The following is a 20,709-nucleotide window of genomic DNA, read 5'->3' as shown; positions in this document are numbered from 1 at the left end:
ATATTTTCTAACTTTTTTGTTCATCTCAATTATTTAACATCAATTATTGCATATAATTATAAAATTATACATATAAATTTGAGAAAAAGACTTAGATAGCACCAAACCAAGTTTTTATCACAAGAATAGCATCACAAGGAGGAAAATGACCAAAAGAAGTTTTATTGAAAGGTAAATATGCATTTATAACTTTTGGGTTAATTAATCTAAGATTTAGGGTTTTGAGTTAAGAGGTGAGGTTTTAGGAATATGTTCAAATTTTTAAAAATAAAAAGTAAATACTAAAATTTTAAAAACAAAAAGATGCTATTTTGGTTATTTTATTTTTGAGTGCTATTTTTGTGATAAAAACTTAAAAAATGTTATTTGAGATAATTGCCCTATAAATTTTATATCAAAATTCATCATTTTTTCATACTCTATAAATAAATACTTGTTTCATTTCATTTGGACACAAAAAAAACTCTTCTTTTTAATATGTAATTTTTTAATATGTAAAATAAAAACAAAAAAGAAAAATTATTTTCAAAATTTAATTAGTTCTTATCTATTTGATTTAATTTCAAGAGATATTTAGTTGGATATACCCAATGCAGGTCCAAATTTGCAAACTACACATAGATGGACATATGGCCTTATATGGTCATACCACTTTGGGCTGGAGAAGATCATAATGCCCCTGCGTGATGATGAAAAAGAGCAGGTATGTCTCTGGCGGTGCTGAAGGGTGAAAAGCGTGTCAAAGGCGTAGATCGGCGTCCGAGGTCGTAGGTGGACAGCTGGTGGACTTCACCTCTACACATTTTTTCATCTCTTTCTCTTCATCTCTTTCTTTCGTTTTCTTCATCTCTTTTATTCTTTTCTCACATCTTCTCTTCTTTTTTGATTCTCATCATTTTTTATTTCTTTTTATTATTCAATTTTTCTCTTTCTCAATATTTTCATTGCTTCAACGAAATCCAGAGATGATTTAACACCAAATCTAGATAAAATCAGTAAATTTCATGACAGTGATTCTATTGATGGTGAAGGTTAGTAATTTTCTTATGTTTTAATTCCTTGTGAATCATAGTTAGGACGCATGTATTACTATATATCTATAGAAAATGTGATAAAGGTAAAAATGTCAACACTATATACTATATGTTAAGATATTTATTTGATTATCAAGTTAAATGTTGTTGTATCGGGTTAAACAAATCAATAACATAATAACAATCTTGATAATTTAGTATTATTTATTATCCTCTAATAGATAAGTTAGTTACTAAAATTTTAATTAACGAGCAAAACATCAAAGTTAACATGCAATAATCATCATTGTAGTTTGTTAATAATTGATGTATGATTTAAGAAATAGAGTAGATGTTAACATATGTATTAGCTGTTACTTCTCATGTAACACATATAATAAACATACATATTAACATATATATAATATTTTAAAAATATATAGTTATAATACATATATTAACATCTACTCTAAGATAATTCTTCAAAAACATTATGCTAACAATTTATAATTAATTAATTATCTCTATTTACACGTTAAACAATTCAGTAGCTTAACAATGTACTATATAAATCAATATTATTTTCAGTCTAACTCATTATTTAACGGTTACACATAAAGTTAACTAACTAAAATTAAAGCTAGCAAGTAAAATAAAAACTTGGTATGTTATAAAACAAGTTAGCATGTTAATAATTAAAGTATCGTATAAATACATATGTTTGAAAATCTGTCATTATTGAAGAAGTTTAACAATTCCATTGATTCAAAACTAAAAATTTGACGTTCGAATTAAAGAGTTTTTTAAAAGAAATAAAAACTAAAGACTCATATGCTATTTTCATTTTAATTTTTAAATTGTATGGTTTTAGTTATTTTTATAATTATTTTACATTAATTTTTTGAAAGATTTATGCAGAGAAAAAAGAGAAAGGTAAAAGATGGATCTGACATAGTAGGAGAGTTGGCGTCTGCCACATTTTCAGAAGGAACAGACTCTAGCGCAGCATACGATGAGTAGTGTGTAGGGGTAATTTAGTCACGAAAATTGGTTTCTCATAAGTGATGGTAGATGACCAATTAGAGGTATACTTTGCCTATAAATGCCAATTATCTCTAATTTCAAATGATAATTTTTATTAACACTATGTAATTACAAAAAACATTAAATAGAATAAAAGTATGAATAGAGAAATAGGGTTTTTACAACAAAATCATTGTAGAAAGCAAAAATTGAATGGATGTTGAATTGTGATGTGAAAGAGAGAAAATGATGCGGAGTAAAAAGGAGGTGGTTAAACATAGGGGTGGGCAAAATATCCGTAAATTTTGATTCGATTCGTTATTCGTTCCGATTCGATCCGAAAAATCCGAATATCCGTAACTTAACGAATCGAAGCAAATACTAAAATCCAATATCCGTCAAAGACGAAGCAAATCACAAATACTAATATTTTTAGAAACGGATATCCGATCCGATCCGTTATATACATATATATGTATACATGTTTATAAAATTATATAATATACATACTTTTATATCTTTATATAAGTATTATAATGTTTTATTCACTAAATTAATTATTTAGTTATTAAAAATTTTGAAAGTATGTAATTTTCTTATAAAAAAGTAATGAAATATTATTATTTTATTTCAGATTTTCTTCTTTTTCTTTTATTTTTATTTATTTTTTTTAATTTTTTATTATTTTTTACGGATCGAATCGGATATCCGAAAAAAAATCGGATATTCGCGGATATCCGATGTTCCGGATATCCGAAGAGTTACGGATCGGATCGGATCGAAAAATCGAATATTCGTAAGACACGGATCGGATCACGGATATCCTTAAAATTCCGGATATCCGCTCCGTGCCCACCCCTAGTTAAAAATACAACCAATGTACATGCTACATAGTCTAAGACGTCAAAGAGTGAAGAGAGATCATACAAGCCAGAAGATGTTTCCACATTTGATAAATAAGATGATGAAGCAGCTCAATGTTTGATATTACAAAATACCCATGAAATAAATTAATTGGTCTGCTACCCAAAAAATAAAAATAAAATCTAATAAGCACTGAGAAGTGCAAGGTTTTACTTGACCTCTGGCTCTGAGTCATAAATAAAACTACTAAAGCACTGCAATTAGCATAATAGTCTAACTACTTTTCTTTCATCTGCGCCTCACCGTTTGTCTATGAAAATAGACAAAAGTGCGTTAGTTCTGGTCATATGCACATACAAACAAAAGCTGCAATGAACCTCAAACACACCTGCCATGTGAAGAGCCGATCAACAGGGCACTGGTACCTGTGTACCTTTTGTTCACCCTCGACGTTCCCCATGATCCTTGAATCAGTCGAGGTGATACTCTCAATCTGGAAGCCACTTTGTTACCAATCTTTTTCTCTGTACCACCATTACCAAGTGGCTGAGAATTTTCTAGTATGTAACAATCAGAATCTTCATCTGGCTCCTCTGTACCCTTAGCTTCAACTCCAGAGCTTTTTAAATCACCATTTTGCTGTCTTTTTGTATCAGTTTGGTCCTCATGAGAATCATCATTAACTCCCGAGTTAGATTCTCTTTGGTTATCAACTACAACAACAGGAAGAAAATCGACCTCTTTATCTGCTGCTATTTTCCCAATCCCAATCTCTTCTTTCTCCTCCAAGGACCCGCTAAGCAACTTCAGATTCGATTCTGTATCATTATCCATCGATTTCAAGCCGCTATCAACTTGGTAACAATGGGATTCAACATCAGCAGATGCACAATCCTCAGGTTTACTTTCCTCAGTATGTACAGGCAGACTCATCTCAGCTGCCAGCAGCAGTTCACCTGAAGTAAGTTTAGTGAGGTCCATGAAAGTGAACATATTAACAAATCAGATGCGAATACAACTAATACCGTTGTCCTTGGCCAATGATTTCTCCAGCATGTCAACACCAGGGAACACCACCAAGTTCAGATTCTTAATATTTTTTCTGGCTGATTCACCAACAGGGGTGAAGCCAAAGCCTTTAGTCCATGTATCCATGAGTTCTGGCACTGCTGGTATGACTAATTTGTCTACTTTGAGAGAGCCAAGCGCCTGATAACAAAGGCACATGTAAATATGGATCTTCACAACAAAAGAGTCTACTTGATTTTACATAGAACCAAGTGATAATAAAGGATAACAAAAAGAGTATAAGATCTTTGTCAGCAAAAGAGTGACAGACAGACAGACATCTAACAGAACCTCACATCATGCAACACTTGAGGGAAATAAACAAAGAACTTGAAAAATATATAAACCGACAAACTGAATAAGTGAAAGAAAGAAACTTTAGGAAATGACAAGGAGTGGAAGACCTACAGATTCAATGCCGTTCATTAGCCGACGACACATCCCTTGACGCCTGTACATGTAGCGTGTTCCTATAAACGGCATTTCTGCCAGTTGATTGCCGTGGATCCTTAAATAAAAGCATTAAAAAAAAATCATCTGGAGGCATATGCTGAGGAAGACGTAGAACATGTATTGCATTCTATAAACAGACTCTCACCTGATAGATGCCACGGCAATGATTTCATCACCCCTCTCCAAAACAGCCGTGAGAAAATTGCTGTAGTTTAGTCGATGGAAGTTCGACCTACAAAACAATACGGATAAAAGGTTCAAAACATTAATCTAGTAGCATATGGACTGTTAAAGAGAGTCAGAAAAAGAATGCAAGGACAGGTTTGGAGAATGAGCTTTTTACCCAAAATTGTAGACGATGTTTTCAAGCAGGTTGACACCACTCCTGTGATCAACTAAAGGTGAAAAGCACTCATCCATAACAGAAAATGCAACAGCCAGTTTGGCATTATATGCAATCTTCTCACTATCGGAAACAAACTCACGAGGGATCTCAAAGCGGCGAAGCAATGTCCAGGAGAAGCCCTCAGGTAATGATTGTTTTACTCCAATTAGTAACTCAAGTCCCTCGAATAACTAACAAACAAATATGAAAATACTCATAAACTACCACATTCATATAATAACTGTAAAACAGAAGAGCTATTTACATCTCTGTGATTAATTAAAAAAATAATAATAAAGGAAGGCTACTTTACCTCTTGACAATACTTTCCACAAAATGGATGAGTACTACTAGTTTCAACAGGTACCGTGCCATCTTGCTTGATGCATGCTTGGTGATCTGCAAAAGTGTTAATGTTTTGAGCTGAAAACGCATATTAAGAATTTAACAGAAGCAAATAAACAAATATAGTATACGCCTTTTAAGGTGTAACTCATACATTTTTCTTCACATAGTTGGCACCTCAACAAGGGGGAAAGAGTTGTAATGCCTGCCTCAACTTTCTCGCAAAATTTGCATGAGCAGTAGCAACAAAACCAGGAACCAGATGGGAATTTCTGCAGTTTATAGAAGAAACATAATCAACAACCCTCCTCACAAAATATTCAACCACCCTATCATCTTTCTTTCCCCAATTTTTAATTTAAGGACTCAAATTATAAACTTATATTTGACTAAAAGGCATTCATTGCTTAAGAAACCCGGCTTACTAACATAAAATGTGTTCCACATCATAAGGTGTAACTTACTTTAATGCCCAAGCAGCTCTGATGGAAAGTTGATGGGCAACCATCACAGCAGGTAAGATCTCCCCCATCCCCGCATATAGCACATGTATCATCATTCTGATCTCCACTACCAAAATCCACTGTATGGAACCCTTTAAGCACTGCTTCGCTTTGTTTGTTCCAAGACTCAAGAAAGCACTGCAAGAGAGAGTTCCCACCCTCTAAATACAGACTTTTGAACGGCTGGTTGTGCTTCCCTCCAGAATGAACCTCGAAATCAAGAACAGAGAATACTTCATCACAGCAGTTGCATCGAATACCTTCTTTTGTGATCATTCCTTCTGAAAGAACTTCTGTGTTTTCGCAGTTCATGCACTGAACTCTCCCGTTAAGTGGCACAATGGCTGAATCAATCATCCATCCCAGTATGGTGCGTTTTCCTTCAAATAAAATGTACCCATTCTCGTTGGAATCTGCATCCGACAAAGAACTGCGAGCCGACAAAGCACAGCGCTTTCTTTTATGTTTTTCTTCCCTCTTTATTTTTCTGACAGAAACCAAACTTCTTTCAGAGTTGTGTGAACCTTTTCGTTTCTTCTGCGCTTTTCCCTTTCTGGAGACCATATCTTCATTAGTATCTGTGTCCTTCCAGTTTTTTGACCTCGGCTTACCTGTATCGCTCCGTTTCTTCTGAGCTTTTCTCCTTAAAAGGTCAAGGTCCTCTTCTGGAAGCAAGCCAAGAGCAGAGTCTACTTGGTCCAGATTCATTTTGTAGACTTCATAAGCTTTGGTCACTGACCAGTGAGTCTTTCCCTCGGGATTCACATAAACTGCAGCGTTGTATGTTTTCCCGTTCCGGGGCCTGTATTCAACTCTCCAACCAGCAGCTACAAGTAACTCAAGTATGCGGTCACTCAGCTTTTTCTTAGATTCTAATTTAGATCGTCTCCCATCATCACTTAAAGGTCTGTTCTCACAACAAGGCTTCAGTCTTTTTGTTGCTTTACAATCTGATTCATCATCTCTCTCCCGAGGTTTCTTCTTCGTCTTTGGTCTTCCACGCTTGCATTTGCCTCCTCCAGACTCAGGTCCCTTAGCCCTGCCTCCACAGTTACGCTTTGGTCTCTTGGATTCATCACCCATATCTGGAGTTGTTGTTGTTGTTGCAATTTCACAGTTTGTGTCAGATTGACCTGTGATGGGAAACTTTCTAGGCCTTCCCCGCTTACGTTTGACTTTAAGCTCCTCAGCATCAGCATGACCATTTTCATCGTTTGATCTATCCTTCTTTGTTTCAACTTCAACCTGACTCGTGGAATCAGCTCCAGGACTTGCTTCTTTTTTCTCCTCAATACCAACAGATTGGCTGCTGCTGATCTGCAGTTTCCGAGGCCGTCCTCTTTTGCGTTTAACTTGAGCTTCTTTTCCATGTGGCTCCTTAGGCACAGGAGATTCAACAAGCTCACGTTGTTTCGCTTCTTCTTTCACAGAAAATCCATCACTAGTTTTGTCAACCTCACTTAAATCTCCCTTTATTTCCTCTTCCACAGCCACAGAACCAGACTCAGCAGCCTTCCCTTCTTTCACCTCATCAATGTTGACAACCTCACTTAGATCTTCTTTCTCTTCCACAGCCACATCATGCTTGTCACTATCAGTTGACACTGACCCTGAGCGGAGAACCTTCCGGGTAATGTTGACCTCGGCCTTTAACGTTTTATTGTTCTTCATCTCGGTTTCGCGCTCAGCCTCTAGACCAGGCTCGCTGGAACTTCCGTTTAGAGTTGTACAACACCCGTTTAGCTGAAAGCCCTCTTCTTTGGATCCGTTACGCTCCGACATAATGTTCCCAGATATTAACAGAGACCTTAATGCCTGAGAGAATCACAAAGAGTCAAAATCAAATTCAAATAAAAAAAAAAATCAGGTACAATAAACGCACTCGTAACATCTCAACCTCCAAGAAAAAAAAAAAAGAAGCAGATCAAGAGACATGGTAATAAGAAGAAGAAGAAAATCGAAACTCTAATCAGAAGAAAAGAAACGGAAAACATGATGGCCTTACCTGGAAAAAAAAAAGAATTGATGTTACAAAAGGAAAAGCCTGGCTGGATCGGACGGAGAAACGAATGAATAGAACGGGAAAATCGAGAGAGACGCCGGGAAATCAAAGAGTCCGCTTCGGAGATTCGCCGGAGATTAGCATTGCGGAATCGGTAGAGACACAACAAGTGAAACAGAAGGGTTTAGTTTTGATGTCAAAGTGGTGGAGACAAAGACGAAAGAGATTTTATTACATATTTTCGGGGGACATTACTCTAAAAGCACATGCGCGTATCGAGACAATTAATAATTTTTCCGGGTAATGACGGACGATCTTTGAGGGCACACTCGTCATTTCCATATCGTAGCCCTTTCCCTCCATTTTAGCTTACGATTTTCTTCCTTTTTTATAAATAAATTGAAAATGGGACAGACCAATGTATTTCCTTTGCTTAGGATTAGATTTGGACATCTGGTTCTTTTGGTTTGGTTTCTGACTTTTGAGATTTCCAAAACAATCAATACTATATTAAAAGGCAAATAACCTCAAAGGAAACTGTGTCCAACTCAGCAAATTAAATCATGCAATTAGGGAGCTTCAATCTGCCATGTCATTTTTGTTAAATATTAATCAAAACCAAAAACATCAACGTCTCAACTTCCATTGCTTCTCTAAGAAAAAAGTGTTACAGAAACCCAACCATCAATTTTTATTTGCACCGTCAATCTTCTTCTTCTTCCTACCCTATAAACAATTTTTAACTGATCTCTTCATTTCCTCCCATGCAATTTTCTTCTTCTTTTCAATTCAACATAGATCCAGTGATTTGCAAAAGTTTGAGATTTAATCACCAAGCCAACGTGCCAAGCAGCTTCCTTTCTCTTCCTCCAGCTCCGTGCTAATCCGTAAGGATTCGATCAGTGCGAAGAAACAAAGCACTGGATTTGGGATCAGCATGTGTGCAAGCTTCTATGCGCATCCCCTAATCATTCAGGTTCCATCTCTTTTTGTTTCCTTTCTCTCAATATCGTGCATCTTCCCTCATGAAGATTTATGATGCATTCGTTGGAGCTGTTGAGTAGGTTCAGAGTTGCAGAAACATGGTAAGATTATTCCTGACTCTCTCTCTCTTATATTTGATCCATGTCTTCTTACAGTGTCTAACAAAGAGATCTCGAACTGGATCCTGTGAGATTAGTTGAAATCAATCAAGTATTGGAATCAATCCATCAAGCTTTTCACCACCAGGTTCCATATCTTTCTCATTCACGAACTTCCTTTCAATCTGAACCCAATTTTTTTTAATCATGCTTTCGTTGGAACTGGTTGGTACTAAACATGTGAGCTGCAGAAACTGGATAAAGATTATTCTGAGTCTCTCAGATGCTTAGTACAGCTACGTAATCTTCCCTTCCCCTTCTCCCTATCTTATTTTGTTATAATTGATAAGGTAAAAGCTTAATAATATGATTATTAATATCTTATAAGTTGCAGGTATGGGTTCTGTAAAATCAGTATATGAAATTCATTGTATAAATTCTTTTGATCCCGTGCAACAGGTCAAGTCATGGTGGCGGTGGATTCTGTGGTCCTCCAATCGTCGGAGTATACGTCTCCCCCCATCTTCCCCACTCCGTAAGACCCTCTTTCCTCTGTTTTTATTTCCTTTCGGTCTTCTGATTTGGATCTGAGCAAAATCTTAGCTTCCCTCGGCCATGAATCCTCAGGTTAGTATATGATCAGACCTGCATATTTGTAGGCACCATATGCAATCGGGTTATATTGGATTTGATAGAAATAAACACCTCTTGCTTTGTCAAAATGTATTTCCTTTACTTGTGACATGCATATAGTTCGTTGTTGGTCATTGAACAACCCCTTCTTAATTTCTTCATTTTTCTCACTTAAACAAATTCTTATATTTACCTTCCAATAACTATTTATCATTACACTTTTACATGTAACATGAACCACTTGATTTACTTTCTCACATGTGACGCTTTCTTTCAGATACATGAACCACTTGATTTACTTTCTTACATTAATTCTCTGCTCTTTGTAGCATGATTCTTTTGTAGCATGATCCTTTTGTTTATTGATTTTCTGAGATTTCTGTAGTCAACCCTTTATCCAAGTGATAGCTCACGGATTACGTGTTTCATCAAAATCTTATTTAAAATGTTTCATAATAATTATTTATGTGATAGGGTATTTATGGAAAAAAGGATCTAAAGACAAAGTAAGTAAGATGAGGATGAAGTATTTGTGTTCCAGTGAACAAATAATACTTTAGGATGAAGAAGACAACCGATCCTAGCTTGGTGTATGCAGGGACTACAATGTAAGTTCAGATTTATCCATTGCAGTGAGCTAGAAGAAGCAGAGTTATCTCTGTGTGAGACAAGTTCCTTGCACTACGAGGTTTGTTTTTCTTCATCTCCCGTGAGCTTTACTTTTTGCACATGGAAGAAAAATATCATGTATCATTGTGTTGTTGTTGTTTCAGGAGAGCTCTTTTGGGAAGAATTGAGACTGAAAGGAAAACATAGTATGAAGGCAGGATTGCTCCTCCTGCGATGTCTATTAATTTGCTGTGTTATATTGATTTTCTAATATATTGTTCTTAAAGTAAAATCTCTCCAGGGTCTAGAAGGTTCCAAGGTACAAATAACAATCTTTTTCTTTTAATTATGTACTTCATCTGTAAGTGTTGATCAAGAGACATCCTTCTTGATTTTATTTGCTTAATTAATAACCATCTCAATATTTTCCCAGATATCCAAAGGAACCAGCCAAAATCAGGCTTGCGAAGCAGACATGGCTACCGAAAAAAGGTAACACAAGAAGGCTAGATGACACTTCTGTTGTTGACTCATTTTTTGGGGTCGCTTTGATTTGAGTGGTTTTATGGTTCTTGACAAAATTCAAGTTTTGATTTTGTTTTGTTAATGAGTTTGGCTATGGACACCAATGATTGAAGCGATGCATAAATGATAGTCTGGTGATGCATTAGAGCTTAAACAAATTTCATGATATATTCAACCGCTTTCTGTGAGTTTTCTGAGCTCTCACATGCTGTAAACCGTTTTTTTTTCTCTGAGAAGGCAAACAATTTTAGAGAGTTTCTCAAAGTTAATGTTGTATGCTAATGTTGAACTTAGGTTGCCATAGTTTACTTCACGAGATATTTGAAATATATTTCTATGTGGTAGGCATTAGAGGAAAACATTTATTTCTACTGTTATGAGGCTGCTCTGATATTTTGTTGATCACAGGGAACAATAGACAGACTAGATCGATTCTGTCTTCATGTCCAGACGATCTCGCCCTCAGTTCAACCTAATTCGGCGAAAGCAATTGAGTTTTCCGGAGTTGGGCAGTAAGTAATCCCTGAAGAACCTTTAACTGAAACACACATGGTATCAAACTAAAGCTTTTATAAAATCGACTGCTTATTCACTATAGGGAAAGTTTGCACAGAGAAGACCAACTTTGAAGGAAGAGATCCAGAGAAGGACAATACAGGCCGAGTGCTTGATCTAACTAAAGGTAAGGACAAAAAAAAAACTCAAATGAACATCATCATCACCGTCGCCATCATTCTGATACTTCATTTGATATCGTGAGTTCCATCTTATTTCTATTACTAGATCTCTTGGGTTTTGTCAAAGTATTTGATTAAAAGTTATGGTATCAACATTACAGTCTGGAATATTTTTAAGTCGAACTAATTGATTCTACTAACAAATCGCAATGCTGTGAATGGCTTTAAGCTATTTAAAATCATCTATCACGGTCCCAACAGCTGTTCTTCTTCTAGGAGGCTGCCTCTTTGCCTGTAAGTTATTGATCACATGATACACAAGAATCTAAACTGAAAACCTATGTTGGCCTACTTCCTTACTAAATCACCAAAGACGAGAGTTCTTGGCGATACCATAGGACTTGGCTCTGCCTTTCTTTTCTCTTTGGTCTTTGGTAAGCTCCCCTTGGGAAGAAGATAACGCTGTCTTTCATGTATATGTCCAAAAGTGTGTCAAAATCTAATTCCATCGGACATAATTTGCTGTTTTTCTACGACTTTCTTGCAGGGTTTCGCTTGGCATCTTCCCGAAAACTGGTCCCAGCAGGCCTCAGCATGTCGTTCTTTGTAATGGTGCATAAGCTCGATAGTTTAACCTATGGCTGTATCCGGCTTTGCTATGTTGTTGCCTCTGCTATAGTCTGATGAGCATAGCCCTTTAGCCAAATAGAAATTCCTAAAATCATGTATCAAACACAAAGTTTTGCTTTTGCCCACACCCCAATAAGTGGGTATGCAGAGTAAATAGTGATAATCAAACACATATGCATTTTCTTTACAGCCAAATTTTTTTTTTTTTTGATAAAACACAGCCGAAAGTTTGTAGTTATTTGATCGTTAATGAACCATGTTGTAAGAAAAAATTGAATATATATGTGACCAACTCTTTGAATAACAAAAGTTTCTCTTTAAGGTACATGTATGTGAAATTTTAGAAATAATATTATAAATATTTGGAGATTAAGAAGGCAACAAAATTTCAGAATAATAATAAATTATATTGTGATATGCATTATATTTATGAAATATAACATATATAGAAATTTAATATTTGTTGGTTGTTATATTTCGATCTGTATTTTTAGACTATTTCTAGGTTGAATAATATAATAGTTTTTAATGTAAAAACAACCATATATATAATTATGTAATACACAAACTTAATAAAATAAACATCAATTAAATAATAATTTTAATTTGGAAATATCTATACTGTTAATTTATATTTCTTATCCCATAATCATATTATAATGCTTCTATGTTGGACTATTATATAAAACAAAGTTTCTAATGGTATAGCTACAATTCATTTTTAAATTATTTTCTCTACCAGAAAATATCACAACTTGAAAATTTTAATATTTAAAATTAAAATATTAATTATTTAATTTTTAAATAAATCAAAATTTACTTCCCAATATTTTGGATTCGCTATTTAATATTTACGACATATAACATATATATAACTTCTGTGTGTACTTAGATAAAATACATATTAAAATACAAAACACATTTCAAAAATTTTAATTACGAAAACAATATTACATCATTCTAGATAAAAAAAGTAGGAGTTTAACGACAAAGAGAAGAAAGCCTATTCTAACGTATTTTTGTCTTTTTCAGCTGAATGACTATTTAATACTATTTTTAAATAGCATAAATTTTCGCTATCTTGATTTAAAAATTAGAAAGTAATAAAATTGAGAAAATAATGTAGAAAAGAATTGAAATATTAGAATAAAATTGGGGGAAATTAAAATTTTTTAAAAATATAAAAATACAACTAAATAAAAGTTAAAACCAAACCATTTAAATAATAATTAAAATAAAAGTTGAACAAATTAAATTGTGTTTAATAGTTGTATCAGTTCCTTAAAAACAAATTTGAAGAAAAATAATTAATACACTTAATATCTATCAAAATAATACACTCCCTAAAATTAATTAACTATAGACAAAACAAAAAAAATAATCAATAGCGCACCACTTCTATATATTATTTTCAGCATTCACTCATAATAAACTAGAATCTATAAAAGATAACATTAGGCAAAAAAAAACATCAAAAATTGAAAAACTAACCACAAATCAAACATAAACCACAAATACGAAAAAGTTTATGAAATAATTTAAATAGAAAAAACATGAATAATGAGTAATATGTGCATAATACTAAAAAATGATCACATAGCATTTGAGGAATAATAATATATAAAACAACATTTTCATTTTAGTAAACAGAAAATATCCTAAAGTAAAAAAGGAAGAAACAAAAATAAATCAAACAATCACTATTTTGTCCTAACAGATATGTCAAACTTTTATGTCAAACTTTTATGCAAAAGACGATGGTATCAATATCAAAAAATTAACCAATCATAAGTTAACATTTCCATATGATAAATAAAGAATCCAAAGAAATATAACATCAAATATTATGTTAATAGAATTTAATATTTTTATTTATATACTATTTTGTTATTTAATTTTTACTTAATATTCTCATACTTTAATATCTATATTCTCATATCAGAATTTCTCATTACTATCTTTAATTTATTTTTACTTTGCTTTAACTAAAAACAAACCAAGAACCATCGTATACTTTTTGATTTATATGATATTAACCAAACTAAAACTGAAATATACCTGTAGACCGAAAAATTTAATTAAAACAAAAAAAAAACAGAACAATGTTTAGTTTGGTTTGCTTGACCAATCCCTTATTCTTTTTTTGTCAACTACCTCCACATTTTAGTTTATATACTTGGAATTCATTTTATGTTACAGATTATTAAAATTAAGTTTACTAAATTCAATTTTACACCAGCAATCATATTAAACAGTATCTATTCCAGTATTCAGAAATTGATTTTACATTAATAACATAATCTTTTTACCGGAACATTCGCATTAATAACATGATCTTTAATGATATTTCAGTGCATTATTAGAGAATTATTTTCTTCCTATTTATTTATTTATGATACGATATATATTTTTCAATCAAGATGATTTAATCCACATCCAAAATAAAAACATTTCAAATTAATTATACTAAAAAACAAAATTAAGTATAATATAAAATGCAACATTTCACCTAGACATAAAAATATCAAATTTTAAAATATATAAACTGCACGTAGCGCGGTGAGAATCTCTAACAGCGAGATTTTACTTTGACAATTCAATCAAATACGTTAAGCATTTCAAAAAACGAATACAGTATCAACCAAAGAATTATCTCAACCGCAGTTTTACCTATCCAACGTCTGTCTTTTCCTTTTCTTCCTGTCCCACCACATAATGTATTATGATTCAGCATTAATATGTGCATCCAAATCTATTTTCACCTATTTCTTTAAAAAAATTATATATCCAACTACAGAAAAACTTTTGAAAAGATCTACATCCAATCAAAACTTAATTAAACGTACCAAATAATTCTTAATATTATTATAATACATCATCTTAAACATAAATTATTTAAACACATTTTCCGCGCGTAGCGCGGACAAAGACTCTAGTCTTTCTACAGTCTAGGCAGGCATTGATCGTGTTGAAAGTTTCAGGTTGTAAAAGTACAAATCCTAATAAGAATATATATTATTTTATTTTAATAAATGTTATTTCTGTTGTGTATATATATATAGATCACTAAAAATATTAAAATTTTCTTGAATTTCTGTTTTTTTAATATGTTTCCAAATTGATGGGTATAAATAATAAAAAATCCATAAAATTCTCAAACTAAATTTTAATAAGTTTTTTTGATACATGAACTTTTTCGCTATCCAATTTAATACTTTAATGATTTTTTAGAATTTTAATACACAAAAACTATATTTTTTTCTATTTTAATACTCAAATTCTATCTAATTAAATTAAAATATTAATAAGTTTCAGAAAAAAAAATGCCAAAATCTAAAAAAATATCTTTTTTTTTACTTTTATTTGAAGTTGCAAGAATGAAAGTAACTAAATTATGAATAAAGTTTAAATTTAGATAAAACACTTAATTTAAGATTATCTAAAATTTATTTTTGGCACAATGTGATATTAAAACTTAATCTAACTAAATTTGATATTAATACTTAAACATTTTATGGCTGAAATAGCGATGTTAAAATGGGCTCAACTTAACATAGTTGGCCTTAACCATGTACCAACATCTTTCTCGAGGAGATAGTTGAAGTAGCGATGTTAAAATGGACTCAACCTAACATAGTTGGCCCTAACCATGTATCAAAATCTTTATCCTAACCCTGAATTTTAAGATATGACTGAAATAGACTTCAACATATTAGCCCACAAATTTATAGGGTTATCCCTAGCCTCGTATGAAAATCTTCATACCATTTTTATGCAATATTAAATATATAATAATATTAAAAAAAAAAATTGATTACGTGATATCGATTATTGATGCCAAAACCGCAAAATCAAAATTTTTAACTAAAATCACAAATTGAGCTTTATTTCAGAAAATGATTTTTTTTCCTCCAAAATCGTAAATCGAATTTTTTCACCAAAACCATGTTTTTCCAAAAGAGTTCTCGCATCAAAACCGTAAAATCAAAGTTTATGTTAGAATCACAAAACTTAGTTTTTTTGCCAAAATCACAAAAATAATTTTCCCGTAAAAACATGTTTTCTTGTTAAAGAAAGTCTTTTCACCAAAATTAAAAAAAATCATGTATTTCATCAAAATCTCAAAAATCAAGTTTTTGCGGTCTTAGACCACAAAATCATGTTTTCGGGCCAAAATAAGTTTTTTTCGTAAAAACAAAAAAAAATCAAACTTGAAAACCCTATAACATTCTTAGCTGGAAGAGAAACCAGAAACGAAATAATAAAGTTAGGTAGAACTCATTCGAGTTTAGAAGTGTTTCAGTTTCGTTATCAACTCTTAAGTGTGCAAGGGCATTAGGAAAAAAAAAAGAATTACATACACGATCTGTTCAAAGTTTATATACATCTGAATACAATTGTTTAACCGGTTCCTAACAATCACCAGAGCAAACCGGATATGAAACTTCAATTGTATTCCCAAATGCGAAGGTATCCATGCAGCTGTTTTGACCATATTGTTGGCAATAGCGCTACAGATTCTGACTGAATTTTCATCCAAACCTCAAAAGTTGCTAGATGCACACAGACAGCCAATTCATACTTGGAAATACATTGGTTCAGTGATCATCTACTAGTCCATCAACAGTAAAAGAAAAATGCCCTTACCTTTTTTCACGGTGAGGGTCGAAGGAGCCCTTTATTTTCCATAACGGATCAGAGGCTGAGGCACCAAATAGTTAATGTCTTTTGTCGAGAACCATAAGAGCATTTTGCAATAGTTGTCTTGCTTTCCTATCTGCACTACACCCAGAGGCTTCCATTTCCCTGAATATTTCTGGAACCTGCGATTTTAAAAACCACTACTCAGTGTGGTGATCGAACATGCAGTTCAAAAGCACTAGAAATGCAGGAACTACATACCTTTTCATACTTCTTTGCTCGAGTGAATGCTTTCATAAGTGTACTATAGGTAACCACATCGGGGGTGAATCCCTTCACAAGACAAACTCTACCAGTTGAGCATATTATTTAACGAGAGAGGTGCTACTAGATGAATGGACGGTAAAAGAATTAGATAATACATACACTTTCTTTAATATGGTGATAAATAGATAGAGCTTCCATGTGCTTCCCAGCATTTCCAAACGCATTGATCAAAACATTCAGCATAATCAAATTTGGTTCGGTCCCCTCCTTCTCCATCATCTTTAGCACTTTTACTGTCTGGTTGCATAATCCCTGCGTATGTATTCGATCATGACTTGAGTTTCAGGTCATAAAAAAAAAAAAAAGAAACGAGGAGAAGAAAGATAAGGGAAACCAACCTGTTGAGCATATGCATTAGCCAAAGTACAAAACATATTAACTGAAGGAGCGACACCTTCCGACTTGAGTTTACCCACAAGTTCCTCCGGGTCCTGGAAACTCCCAAACTGTCCAACAATCTCAACTAAAGCTGCATACATAGCTCTCGTATCTCTTCTCTCTTCTTTACATTTGATGGACTCAAAACTTTTACTAATCATGTCCCAGCTCCCTTTCTCACCCAACAGCGTTATAAGTTTCACAAACATCCTAGGGTCAGGATAAAGCCCCTGATCCTGCATCATCGTGAACAGCTCAAGCGCTTTATCGACAGCACCGTGATGACAATGCCACCGTATCAGCGAGCTCCATGTACTAATATCCGGCTTCAAATCATTAGACCCCTGCATTTTCCGCAACACCTGTAACGCTTCATCTAACTCTCCGTACTTACCAAAGGTATCGATGATGCTGTTGTACAACACCACATCCATCGGCAAACCGATCTCGCTAATCTCTTCAACAATCCCTAACGCTTTCTTCCACATACCATTGTCTCTGTAAATACGTATGATCCTCCCATAGACAAAAGAAGTCAGAGGAAACTTCCTTCGCTTCATCTCATTAACCACACGCCAAGATTCCTCCAACCTCCCAGCGGTAACGTAATAGTTCAAGAGAATCTCACACGTTTCTTGATTCTTGTCAACGTTTTCAAGTTCCATACGATCCAAAACCCTAAGAGCAAACTCTAGCTGGCCTTTTCTCAAGTAGCCGCCGAGCAATGCGTTGTAAAGCCTCAGGGGATAGCTTCCGTGGAGACCGAATCGGATCGCTTCTTGGAAAAGAGCATCGGCTTCGAGCGTCCTCCCGAGATCAGAGAGAGTTTCGATCAGAGTAACGTAGGAAAGAGGTTCGGGATGGGAGCCGAGAGAATCCAATTCGGCGAGGAGAGACATCGCTTCTTCGATTCCTCCTCTTTTTTTGCAGCAATAGCGAATCCACCGATTGTACATTGAAATCGACAGTTCCTCAGCGACTATTTGGCGCGAAACTTGGTGGTTGTTGGAGTAGCAATTGAAGATTAGCCGCCGCGAACTATTGAGAGTAGGAGGGATTCTCGTCGGAGATGGAGAAACTGGGACTCCCGGAATTAGAGATCCGTAAGTACGCAGAGACATCATAGTTGGTGAGCAGAGTAAGGCTCTAAGGGAAGAAGCGAACGTCACTGCCAGTGGTAGGAGACGACGACATGCTCAGCTAATGGTTTCGAACCGAATTGCATATCTTATCCGCTCGCTTGCTTCTCAGCAAAATTTCATTACTCCTTGACAAATGATTCCAGCATTTTCTTGGAGTTTTCCAAACATTTTAAACACTTCTACCACGCCAAAACTCTATTGCCTTAGAGGAGCTTATTTGAATTAAATTTTTGAGAGATTTTCATTTTTATCCCAAATTTCCCCTTATTAGATTTAGTATATACTGTATATAAGTTTTATAAATTTACAGTTATTTGATAAATCATTTATATAAAAAATCAAATCCCTTCTTATTAAAAATAAATTCTGATCAGTAATTTTTACTCAAAGTTATTCTAGATTATTCAAGATGTGATTTATAGTCAAAATTTAATTAATAAAGATAAGGACAAAATAAATGATGAATATTTTGTTCCTCTAAATTAATAAAGATAAGGACAAAATAAAGGGAAATTGTCAAAAATATCATTTTCATAGTATTTACACTAACCACTTTTATCACTATTTTTAATGAAGAGTTTAGATTTGAAAGTTTATGATTTAAGGTTTAGATTAGATGTTTTAGGGTTTATGGTATGTATTTTAGGGTTTAGAGTTGAGAATTTAGGGTTTATAGTTGAGGTTTTAAGGTTTAGGGTTTAGGGTATTGAATTTAGGGTATATAGTTTAGGGTTTAGAGTTTAGAGTTTAGAATTGAAGGTTTAAGATTTAGAGTTTGAGGTTAGAATTTTGAAAAACATATAAAAAAAATATATAAGAGTATTTAACCTTTTAATAAATAAGATATTTTTGAAAGTGTATTTTTAGTGTTGGTAAAGATGAATAATGATACATTCAAAGTGGTATTTATACCACTATTCAACTATACTACCAATCAAATTACATTTGCATAAATACCATATTTATTACTATCAAAAGACTAAACTAACCTTACTTATTTTCAACCCATTATCGCCTTTTCTTTCTTTGTCGAGATCCATACTCTCTCTCAGTCGGATCCATCGCCTGTCTCTCTCTCCGAGATCCATCGTGTCTCTTTCCGTCGGATCCATCGTCTCTCTCTCCGATCGTCTCTCTCCGTCGAGAACAATCGTCAAAACCTCTGGCATCAAATCATCTTTGATATTTTAAAAACCAGACAGCTGCTCCCCCTGGTGGATTTAAGTTTGGCTAAAAAAGGTATAGAACAAATTGAAATCCTGAGTTTGTGGAACCTGAGATTCATTGTTATTGACATTGCCAGGTTCAAGTTTGGACTTTTGAGAACTGGTGCAAAAAAGGCTTTTCTGTTTCCCTTGCTTTCTTTTGATGTTGTCTTCATTCGTTTGAATCATTCTCTGAGTCTGTATTTTAATATCTTAAAACGTTTGGATAAATCTTGTCTAGTGTGGTGACTGGTTTAGAATATGATCACCCTTTGTATTTGTCACTTCTATCTTTGTTGTTCTTGAACTTTTACTAGAGTGCAAATACAAGAAACGTTATTTGATTGCAATTTGCAAGGGTCCTCAAACGAATTGGTTAAGAAAAGCTTTAATCTCATCAATATAAGGAGACTTGGTAGGAATGATGTGGCCAGATTCGTGCTCTATTATGGTGGAGCATCCTTCATCAAACAGCCCCGCCAAAGCTGAGCTGGCTTCAGTCACAATCTGTCTGTCTTTTCCAGGCTGGCTTCCGAAAATGTGAAGTGAAGGGCACTTGATCGACCCTTGCTCTGTCTTCTCCATCAAAGGCCAAGGTGTGAAACCTGAGCACAACACGCAGAATCTGAAGGCTATTTCACCCAAGAGCTGCTCTTGTTTCCCGCATACAGCTGCAGCCATTGCTGCTCCTTGACAATATGCAGAAACTTAAACTCTATTTTCTGCTTGTTTTGTGCAGAGCAAGGTAAAGATCTAGAAGAGTTTTTCCAATCAACCGCAGGTACTTTCTTTTGTACAATGTAGTCCATATACATAATCAGAGTATATATATGGTTGAAGATTTTAAAACTTGTTGATGTTTTGATACAGGGAAGTTCCAGGCAGATGTAGGCAAAGCTTGGGCGATTGCTTCAAGAAGAAGAAAGCAAAAATAGTTGTAGTTAGTTCTCACGTGAGCTAAATACTCTGTTCCCTTCAACTTTTAATAATTTCAAGATATTTTAATGTGGATATACAACTTAAGGGTATCTATGTAGGCCACATTCTTTGAGGTAGTAGAAGTCTGCGAATTCTATTTGATCTGATCCGTCTTTCAATCGATAGATTAATTGTGTTGCAAAAAGGAAGTATATATAATGATTAATAAACCTATTCATATCTGTTTATAAAGGTTTACAAAACCAATCATATGAACCATTATTTA

The 20,709-nt window shown here is 33.9% G+C and overlaps 2 protein-coding genes and 2 long non-coding RNA genes across 28 annotated transcripts; 2 read left to right on the top strand and 2 right to left on the bottom strand.

The window, feature by feature from the left end:
• Positions 1–2,964: 2,964 nt before the first annotated feature.
• Positions 2,965–7,909, bottom strand: LOC108854198 (uncharacterized). The gene is made up of 10 exons (XM_018627706.2): positions 7,660–7,909; positions 5,616–7,469; positions 5,306–5,423; positions 5,120–5,205; positions 4,765–4,997; positions 4,567–4,653; positions 4,377–4,476; positions 3,926–4,109; positions 3,289–3,856; positions 2,965–3,210 (listed from the first exon to the last, which is right to left on the bottom strand). The coding sequence occupies exons 2-10, from the start codon at positions 7,434–7,436 to the stop codon at positions 3,189–3,191; spliced, it is 3,219 nt and encodes a 1,072-aa protein (XP_018483208.2). The 5' UTR covers positions 7,437–7,469; positions 7,660–7,909; the 3' UTR covers positions 2,965–3,188.
• Positions 7,910–8,286: 377 nt separating this feature from the next.
• Positions 8,287–12,007, top strand: LOC130510829 (uncharacterized). Of its 21 annotated transcripts, none has more exons than XR_008944606.1 (11): positions 8,287–8,632; positions 8,718–8,741; positions 8,796–8,886; positions 8,990–9,273; positions 9,846–9,877; positions 9,970–10,059; positions 10,145–10,299; positions 10,414–10,472; positions 10,914–11,017; positions 11,104–11,616; positions 11,730–12,007. It is a non-coding gene; the product is annotated as an uncharacterized LOC130510829 (long non-coding RNA). The 21 variants fall into 21 exon arrangements; XR_008944605.1 differs by lacking the exon at positions 8,718–8,741 and having other exon boundaries at positions 8,289–8,632; positions 8,990–9,038; positions 9,198–9,273; XR_008944600.1 differs by lacking the exon at positions 8,718–8,741 and having other exon boundaries at positions 8,289–8,632; positions 8,990–9,088; positions 9,198–9,273.
• Positions 12,008–16,079: 4,072 nt separating this feature from the next.
• LOC108854199 (putative pentatricopeptide repeat-containing protein At5g36300) lies at positions 16,080–18,495 on the bottom strand. Of its 4 annotated transcripts, none has more exons than XR_008944589.1 (5): positions 17,119–18,495; positions 16,880–17,032; positions 16,715–16,786; positions 16,460–16,635; positions 16,080–16,421 (listed from the first exon to the last, which is right to left on the bottom strand). XR_008944589.1 is itself a non-coding variant. In XM_018627708.2 (4 exons), exons 1-4 carry the CDS (start codon positions 18,280–18,282, stop codon positions 16,531–16,533), a joined length of 1,494 nt encoding a protein of 497 aa, XP_018483210.2. In that variant the 5' UTR covers positions 18,283–18,495; the 3' UTR covers positions 16,080–16,530. The 4 variants fall into 4 exon arrangements, 1 of the variants encoding a protein (XP_018483210.2); XR_008944591.1 differs by having other exon boundaries at positions 16,080–16,393; XR_008944590.1 differs by having other exon boundaries at positions 16,080–16,365.
• Positions 18,496–19,145: 650 nt separating this feature from the next.
• On the top strand, positions 19,146–20,585 carry LOC108839185 (uncharacterized). 2 transcript variants are annotated; one of them, XR_008944620.1, is made up of 3 exons: positions 19,302–19,539; positions 19,604–20,286; positions 20,376–20,585. It is a non-coding gene; the product is annotated as an uncharacterized LOC108839185 (long non-coding RNA). The 2 variants fall into 2 exon arrangements; XR_008944619.1 differs by having other exon boundaries at positions 19,146–20,286.
• The last annotated feature ends 124 nt before the right edge of the window (positions 20,586–20,709 follow it).

The sequence above is a fragment of the Raphanus sativus genome, chromosome 4 (assembly GCF_000801105.2).
Source record: "Raphanus sativus cultivar WK10039 chromosome 4, ASM80110v3, whole genome shotgun sequence".
Lineage (NCBI taxonomy): Eukaryota > Viridiplantae > Streptophyta > Magnoliopsida > Brassicales > Brassicaceae > Raphanus > Raphanus sativus.
This window is presented reverse-complemented; position numbering and strand designations above follow the sequence as displayed.